The sequence below is a fragment of the Trichechus manatus genome, unplaced genomic scaffold (genome assembly GCF_000243295.1).
Source record: "Trichechus manatus latirostris isolate Lorelei unplaced genomic scaffold, TriManLat1.0 scaffold00043, whole genome shotgun sequence".
NCBI lineage: Eukaryota > Metazoa > Chordata > Mammalia > Sirenia > Trichechidae > Trichechus > Trichechus manatus.
Window position 1 is genome coordinate 1,657,390 of NW_004443979.1, and position 9,603 is coordinate 1,666,992.

General features: G+C 39.6%; 1 protein-coding gene across 1 annotated transcript in view; it reads left to right on the forward strand.

Annotated features, from left to right (window-relative positions):
* Positions 1–2,025: 2,025 nt before the first annotated feature.
* The window catches only part of SEC23A (SEC23 homolog A, COPII coat complex component), a 61,556-nt gene continuing 53,978 nt past the window's right edge, over positions 2,026–9,603 (forward strand). Inside the window, exons 1-2 of the mRNA XM_023731443.1 lie at positions 2,026–2,165; positions 8,215–8,456. Of these exons, the coding sequence (XP_023587211.1) occupies positions 8,236–8,456 (221 nt within the window). The 5' untranslated portion in view covers positions 2,026–2,165; positions 8,215–8,235. The remainder of the gene's footprint in view (positions 2,166–8,214; positions 8,457–9,603) is intronic.

Here is a 9,603-nt window from a genome sequence, read left to right on the forward strand (position 1 = left end):
TGTCTACCACCAGTGACCGCCCTGACAGGGAACACAAGAGAGAGTCCCGGATGGAGCAGGAGAAAGGTGGGGTGCAGAACTCAAATTCTAGTAAGAAGAGCAGACTTAATGGTCTGACAGAGTCTGGAGGTACTCCAGAAAGCATGGCCCCTGGATTCTCTCTCAGCCCAGAACTAAAACAATTTCCGAGGCCAACTGTTCAGACAGGGATTGGACTGGACTGTGGGACATAAAGTGATACTCGTGAGGAGTGTACCTCTTAGCTCAAGTAGATAGAAGAGACTAAATGGGCAGCATCTGTCCGGAGGTGAGATGGGAAGGCAGAGAGGGTTAGGAGCTGGTTGAATGGACATGGGAAATCAGGGGTGGAAAGAAGTGTGCTGTCACAGTATGGGAAGAGCAATTAGAGTCACATAACAATGCATGTAGAAATTTTTGTATGGGAAAAAAAAAGATACAAATGAATTTATTACCTCTCCTAAGATCTATTTCTGTGTAATAGGGAATAAAAGCCTTTGTTCATCTCAAAACAAAGAAATTAGACTTTTTTGATTTCATTGAGCTGGATAGGAAAGATGCCTTTTTGGGATCCATGAAATTAATGAAATTACCAATGCTACTGCTGTCTAGTCGATTCTGACTTACAGCGACCGTAGAGGACAAGGTAGAACTGCCCCATAGGGTTTCCAATGAGTGGCTGGTAGATTTGAACTGTTGACCTTCTGGTTAGCAAAATTACCAAAGGAACTATATTTTGGTTTATTCCCTCCCGAATTCCAGGATCCCCATGGATCGTTTCATCTCTATCTATTTACCCTATTCATTCTTGGCTATTGTTTTTTTTTTGTGAATGCCTTTCTTTCACATATGTACCATTGATCACAGCTGTTACTTTCTGAGCTTTCAGTCAAGAATCCTCATTAAGGTAGCATGCTAAGCCCACCTTATTTGCAAGCCTACTCTGAGTTTTGGCTTTTGATTCCCATTCACTCTTCGGGATTGTATTAAAAATTTACAAGCCAACTCACCGTCTTCCACCTTCCAAAACAACCTTAGCATACACAGTTTATAGGGAAGGAAATATATGTTTGGTTTGTTTGTCTTTCTGAAGAATGCAAGCTTTGAAGAACGGGTGTTTTATGATTTTTTTTTTTCTCTCCTATTCAGTAAAATGCTTACAGGGCTAAGCTTTGCAGGATTTTAGATGCCATCATATCTGGAATTAATGCCGTTAGCTCTCTGAAGAATGGGGTTATTGAGACCGCCAATCTCGAATTTCTTCCCAACTAGCTGTCCCACTTTGCTCAGCTCCCTTCTTGGGAAAGAGAAGCAGCAATTGCATTAAGGTTAATAAGCCAAAGACTGTACTGTGTATACTGGAGAGCGGGTCGGTTATGGGGTGGCAGAGGCAATGCAGGAGCAAAAGAGGTAGACCAGGATACATAAATAGTATGTACTCTTCCAAGTCAGGGATTTTGTTTGGCCTGATTGTCATATCTATCCCTAGCATCTCAACTGTACCTGGCACATAGTTGGTGTTCAGTAAATATTTGTTGCATGAAGTAAAGGAACGAAATTTCTCACTTTGTTTTATCAGGGGAGACGTGGTCGGTGGTTCTCTGAATCACCAAGGCCCCAGAGGACAGGATGTGCTAGAGGACGTCTCCATTTTCTCTTGGCGAGTTGAGTCTGAGTGGCAACAACGGGAGCGGTTCGGCATCCACCTCCCCACGCCCCAGCTCTGCCTCGGTTCTCCTGCTCCAGTTCTCCCTTTACTCTATCCAGTTCTGGTCGTTCTGCCCTCTACCTCCGTCCCCACCCCTCTTCCGCCGGCTTTGTACAGCTTTTCCCCCGGCCCCCCCAACCCCGGTCTCCGGCCCCTCCCGGTCTTTCCCGCTCTGGCCGTGTGTTCTCTTCATCTCCCCATTTCCCGTCGCCCCACCCGTCTTGGTCCGTCCCCCCGCCCCCCTCATGCCCCGCCCCCTCCCCTTGACGTGGCAGAGGCTACACCAGCCATGTTGGCTGGGCCCAGGTCTGCGCGGAGGCCGGGGGCGGGGCGGCGCCGGCCTTGATTACATTGCCACGGCTACTCCAGCTCGGCGGAGGGGACTGATTTAGCCAGGCGGAGGCTGCGACAGGCGCAGATCTTGTAGGGGGGCACTGTGGTAAGGACCGACGTCAGGGGGGCCTCCTATACGTTCTTCTGGGGGCCGCGGGTGCTCAGTGGAAGGCGGGGGAAGCGGGGGAGGGGCGGCCGGCCGGTGGGCAGGAGTCTTGGAGTCGATTCTCGCTCTGTGCTCTCGTTGCCGCCGGGCAGGTGGGGCTGTGACCGGGCTTGGCAGGGGAGCGTTGAGCCATGTACCCTCTCACCCACCCTCTGCTTCGTTCTCCCGGAGTCTGGGGGCCCGACCCCCTCACCCAGCACCCCTAGATCAGATGCCAAAGACGAGAGTCGGGTGAAAAACTGCAATTCAAGTATCTCTCGAGGACCCCCAGTCCTGCCTCCAGGGCACCCCTCCTAATGCATCCCAGCCCATCGTCACTTCTGGGCCCTTAGACTTCTCGGTGCATACCTTACCTGATCTGAAGTGTCCTAGACTTTGAACCGAGCTGACTTCGTCACCCGTAGTTTGGCCTTGGGCTTTACAGGAGAGAAGGAGAAAAGTGCTAAGGAAAGCTAACGCCTTGGATCTTGACTACATACAGAATTCGGTTTTCAGATCGGACCAATTTTAGCCTGTTGGGCTTCTATTCTCCTGTAGTGTTTATCCGTTTCGGTGGGAAAGGTGCTACCTGAGAAAAGTCATAGTAAATCTACCTGTAATCAATTGCTGGAGTGGGATGTTGACTTCACATTTCCTTGTATTTCCTCAACTCCCCCTCTCTCCACCTCCCAGAAGCATAGTAACTAGCCAAGTTAACTTGGTTAAAAAAAGTTTTATATTTAAATACCGGTTTAAATACACAAATGCATGTTAAGTGTTTCTTCTCTCCCTTCCCTAGTGGTCTTAACACTTCCTAAGTCCATCGTTTTAAATTGACTCATCGAATTTTAGAGTAGGGAGGGACGCTGAAGTCTTCTAGTTCAAACCCCCATTTTACTGACGAAAAAACTGAGGATCAGAAAAGTTAAATGATTTCTACAAGATCATAAAGGTAGTCAGTGGAAATAATTGAAGATGCTTCATTGAGGATTTTAAAACAAAGTGGGAAAGGCACATTTAACTGCCTAGTAACAAATGCCCTGATTGGAAGGAACTCAAGTTTTACTTGCAACTTAGAACCATGAGGTACTTTTCAATTAGGTATCTATAAAGGGGTTAAAATTGGAATATTGAAAAACTGTATCATAGAGACAGCCTTTTAAAATACTATGGCAAGTAATTGATAAACTAGGTGAAAGTGACAATGCTGGTAGTTCTACCAGGTATATTATTTAACTTATGAGTGTAAGTTGTGCTGAAAAATGGGATGTTTCTTTAGAATTCTTTTTATGGTTTGTACCACCCTTTTTTTTTTTTTTTTGAAGTTACTAGTATGGGATCCCTCGTGGCACATTGGTTAAGAGCTGCAGCTACTAACCAAAAGGTCAGCAGTTGGAATCCACCAGCCTCTCCTTAGAAACCCTATGGGGCTTTTCTACTCTGCCCTGTAGGGTCACTAGGGGTCAGAATCGACTCGATAGCAATGGAATAGTGTGTTAAGTCTGAATCCTAACCTAGTGTGTGGTAGTATTTATTTGGTTTTATGATTTTATGCAAACATGTTAATATGAGAGAGAGTGCTTGCAAAATAATGCTATGAGAAACTAGTTAGTAAAAGAACTTTATTTCAGATGTGCCATTGTTGTACATGGGACCACGCCTGGCAAATTTTGTAATAGAATTAGTGATTTTAGGATTGCACAGTTCCTACCCTGGATGAGTGAGGAAGGTCAGAAATGTTGTGGGCCAATTAAGAAACAGGTAGGACTCTTCAAAATCCTGCTGGAAAGTGAGAATGTAAGAAAAATATTGGATGTGATTTAGCAAGCGAATATTGTCTTAAAGCAAAGAGGTAGAAAGGAAAAAGAGTGGGGGGGGGGGAATTGTGCTCAAATATCTCTCAGATGGTGCTTATTATGTTAATAAAAAGTAAAGATGGGAAGTTAAAATTCAGCTCTTACACGTATTGTAGATACTTAAACCTGGCCGTTGCCTGTGTATAAATGTCTCCATACTAAGTCTCATATGTGTCTTTTTCAGCTAGATTCCCTGAGAGAATCAAATCCTAATGTCCTAAGGCAGTGGTTCTCAGGACCCCTATATACTCTTAACCATTATTGAGGATCCAAAGAGCATTTGTTTATGTGGGTTATATCTTTTGATATTCACTGTATTACAAGTTAAAGATGAGAAACTGAGAAATTAAAAAATATTTAATTTGTTAAAAATAACAGTGTTAACATACATTTTTTTAATGAAAAATACTATATTGTCCAAAAAAATTCAGTGAGAAAAGTGGCATTATTTTTGAAATCTCTTTATCGACTGGTTTAATAGAAGACAGATGGATTTTCATATTGGTTTCTCCATTCAATCTATTGTGATAATTGTTTGGGTTGAAATATATGAAGAAAATTTGACCTTACATAGATAAGTTGGGGAAGGGAGAGATATTTTAAAAGCTTTTTCAAATAATTTTGTATATTCTATTATGATACTATACCAAAACTCCACATACTTTTAATTAAGAAATTAAAGGTTAATTGTAGTATGGCATCTCAAACCTTACCAGTGAACTTTTTGTACTCTGTCACATTAAAACTCATTGGTCTGTCTTGCAATTTGAATGGATCTTTTACCAATGCATGATATTATAACATCATGATGTGCTCATTTGGGAAATATTATTTCACTGAGAAATGGATATCTTTCAAATGTTGACACATTTTATTATATAATGTCAAAAAAATCATGTTCATTAATACCACCAGTGATCTCGTCAGAAAAATCTTCACATAGTGCAAAGCTGTCAAGTTCATGGTAATGGATACAAGTTTTCAAGAATTTTAATTTTTATTTGAAAGCTTAAATCTTACCATTGGCAACAAATACTGTTAGTTGTTTTCCATGAAGTAAAGTGACAGGCTCACTTTGTCCATTTTTGAGAGCATGTCTGCGACATACTTAAGTACTAGTTATGTATCATCCTTGGGAGAATCGAGAAAATAGTCACTCAAAACATTTTTGTGGTTTGTGGTTTCAATGAAGAAGCCTGATTGGTCTAGTATGTTGTAGTAGATATTTTAATGCGTTTGGTGATGGACCAAAAAGATGCATTTTAGATTGTAGATGCAGTTAAGTAATAAACAGAAAACTTCATTTGCTTTATGTTCTGTAGAAATAATGGGAAAGATTGCATAGTCCTAGAATTTATATTCCCATCTGTAGCTTGGAAGCTGTTGCTAGAAACTGGATTTCTCTCCTAGATGAGGTTGTTTCTCCCCTTACTGCTTCTTGAGTTAGAACTTGAGGTTGATTTCTTCTCTCTCCTGCCTATCCCAGGCCCTTGTTTTGTCATTATCCCTCAGTAGCTACTTCTTCAAAGCTCATACCACCCTTCTCAAAGTTGTTTTCTATATGTACCTGCAGGATAGCCTTTCACAACATGTTTAGTCTTAGCTTAGGATTCTTCTACCCTTTATTAACTTTTGAAAAATCCATGATCTCTTTTGATTAGCAAAAAATTCTCCTGTTGTCTTAGAGATTCTGGCATGATAGAACTAAGAAATGCAGTGTTTTTTTAATTTTTATTTCTTAATTCTCTTTAAGAGGAAGTCCTTCTTAGCTGTCTGAGATACTTAGATTTGTTAAGTGTCACTTTCTATAATTTTTATTATCAAAATCTATTGAAAAATATTTTTAAAATTAAAATTGTTACTGTATCTAACATGCTTTTTTTTTTCTTCCAAATGAATACCTTTCCTTCCCTAACATTTTAAAATCGGTCCGTCATCCCGCATCATTCTGAGCAGCTTCAACATCTGTGTTGATTGTTCTGGCTCCCTTGTTTCATAATTCTTCTGTTGTTTTAACTCGATGTCCTTCATCTCTCTGCTTTCTCTGTTACAAATCTTTTGGCCAGCCACATAGCACTTGAAACTCTTATCCTCCCAGACCTTTAAATTCTGCAGTTTCCTTCCATGATAAACCACTGCTGCAGTTTAAGAGCATGAGATAGAACTGTTGACTGGGGAGGAAGGCTGGTATCCCAGACAGGCTGTTAGGAACAAAATGGAGATGTCTCTTGGTACCGGGCCCTGACCAGAGTGGCGTCCTCCTCCTGCTGGTAAAAACTAAACCAGACCTGTTGCCGTCGAGTCGATTTCGACTCATAGTGACCCTATGGGACAGAGTAGAACTGCCGCATAGGGTTTCCAACGCTGTAAGTCTTTACAGAAGCAGACTACCACATCTTTCCCTCATGGAGCGGCTGGTGGGTTCAAACTGCAGACCTTTCAGTTAGCAGCTGAGTGCTTTAACCACTGTGGAACCAGGTCTCCCTCCTGCTGGTAGTGAGCTGAAATTACTACACTGAAATGATGTACCTTGAAATAGAGTTTAAAATGGCCTCACAAATTACAATGTTAAAAATATCCTGAATTAAGTTTCTGCAAAAGAGGTTAAATGATTATACAAATCACAAGGAATACCATTTCTCAAGCATTTTATTTACTGTATTGTGACACAATTATCCTGTATCTGCACTTTTTATTTTGAAATAATTTTCGATTCACAGAAATGTTGGCAAAAATACTACAAAGTTCTGCTGTATACCTTTAGGAAAATCTTTTTGTTAGGTACCATTAAACATTCTCTTCTAACAGTTTTAGTGTAACCTTGTAATTTTCTGAATAGAAACTATGAGTTTTTAGAATTTTATGTTTTTGATAATCTGTTTACTAGAATAATTTACAAGGCTAATCTGAGAAATATAGGATCAAAAATTTTTCCTTATTTTTGCCTTTCTTTCCTGTAGGCCCTTAAATAAATAGAACCCTTATTATTCTTTGCTGTAATTGTCAGGAGTGAATAACAAAGAATAATATACATATATTTTTATTTTACTTTTGGTGAAAGTTCATATAACAAAACATACACCCATTCAGCATTTTCTATGTGTGTAGTTCAGTGACATTGGTTATATTCTTCACATTGTGTCACAATACTCACTGTCTCTACCTGTGTTGTTTCACTATCATTAACTTAGACTGTTTCCTAAACTTCTCCTCTCTTAGAGTTACTGTTGTCAGTTTGATTTCATATAGATAATTGTTTAAAAGAGCGCACTACTGAAGGCAAACATTCTTTACTGGTTGAGCTAAACTGTTGCTTAGTTTAAAGATGACTTCATGGTATAGTTTCAGTTCAAGGCTTAGGGATTATTTTAGGGCAATAAATTTGAGAGTTCTCCTAGTCACAGTGGATCCAGTAAGTCTGGTTTCTATAAGAATTTGAAATTTTGTTCCACATTTTCCTCCTTTTCATCTGTTGGGTCCTTGATCAAAACATTCAGTAACAGTAGCTGGCACCATACTGTTCTGGTCTCATGGCAATGGAGGTAGTAATTCATGGAGGCAGTTAGACCTGTAATCCATTTCCTTCTCCATTTCCTGGGTGTCACCTGGCTGTTCCAGGTGAATAGAGACCAATTGTTGTATCTTGTGTGGCAGTCACAACCTTTTAAGACCCCAGGTACTACTCACTGAACTAGGAGGTAAAACAGAGACTCTAAAAACAGTATTAGGCCAACTGACTGGACAGACCTTTGAAACCATGACCCTAGGCCTTCAAATCAAGAAATACTCATCCCACAAGGTATTTAGTTGTACCTAAGTAGTAACAACAACTGCTGCCTTTCTTTTTTATTTATTATTATTACTATTTTTGACTGCTATAGTTGTAAAATTATATATAACACTGTATTTGCCATTATGTCTTTTAAGAATAAAATATTTCTTTTTGGGCCTGATGGACCTTGGGTTCTGGAGAGTCATTAAATATGTTGTAAGTAAAGTTATTGTTGCTTGCTAATTTTTTTCTGAGATAAATATTTCATTTTGTAATGATTTTTAATGGGTTAGCATTGCTGAAAATGGGAAAAACATACTTGTTTTGAATCTTCTTAAGACACTTCTGGATTTTTTGTTAATAACTTTTTATTTTGTTACAGAAATAAGAAACGAGCTCCACAATGACTACCTATTTGGAATTTATCCAACAAAATGAAGAACGAGATGGGGTCCGATTTAGTTGGAATGTTTGGCCATCAAGTCGACTAGAAGCTACAAGAATGGTTGTCCCAGTGGCAGCCCTATTTACACCACTGAAGGAGAGACCTGATTTACCTCCTATTCAATATGAGCCTGTTCTATGTAGTAGGACCACTTGCCGTGCAGTTTTGAATCCTTTATGGTAATTAGAAAATATGGTAAACACTGATGTGGTGGTATTAATTTAAAAATGTAGTTTTTCTTGTTTATGTAAAGATGTCTGTTTTTGTTTATAGTTATTTTTTCAAATTAGGATAGTTGAATCCAAAGAGCTGTAAAATTTTAGGATCTTTTTAGTGTAGTGAGTTGATAAGGAATATAAAGAGACCAAATGTAAAAGTGCCGCTATGAAAACTGTTAGATCCTATCAATTTTCTCTGAATACTGGTGCTGGCTGTGTAGTGGTCCAGCTTATGTCATTACAAAAGTCATAACTGAGTGCCATGGTATTTGAAAAATGTTAGTTTCCTTTTGCTTAAGCCAAAATCTCAGGAATAATCTTTTAGTCCTCTTTCTGCTCATCCTCTCCATACCCAGTCCACTAGCATATCTAGCTGTTTCTATCTCCAGAACATTACAAATTCTCTGTCACTCAATCTCTGCTACTACTACCCTGCTTCAAGATGCTGCCGTCTTTTTCCTGGGCAATTTCACCATCTTCCTTATTGGTTTTCTTCTTTCTATTCTTGTTTTTCAGCAGTCTGTTTTCCACCAGCAAATAGTTTTTTTTTTTTTTTTTAAATTTATCTATTTTTGGTGGCAATATACATAGCCAAACATGTATCCATTCACACTATCTACATGAATAGCTCAGTAATATTGGTTATATCATATTGTGTCACCATTCTGTCTCTGCTCATGTTGTTTTATCACCATTAATTGAGGCTTTCTGCCCCTTAAAGTACTCACCTGTGCTTTAGATAAACTGTGTCAGTTTGCACTCATATAGATAATTCTTTATAAGAGTGCTATGCTTCAGGCATACGTTCTTTATTAATTGGGGTAAACTGTTGTTTAATTTAATGATGACTTCATGGAATAGTTTTGGTTCAAAGTTCAAAGATTATTTCCGGGCAGCAGACTTGGGGGTTGTACCAGTCTCAGTGGATCCAGTAAGTCTGGTTTCCATATGAGTTGGAAGTTCTGTTCTACCCTGTTCCTTCTTTTGATCAGGATCTATCTGTTGAGTCCTTGATCAAAACATTCAGTAATGGTAGCTGGGCATCATCCATTTCTTATGATCACATGGTAATGGAGGTAATAGTTGTTGGAGGCAATTAAACCTGTGG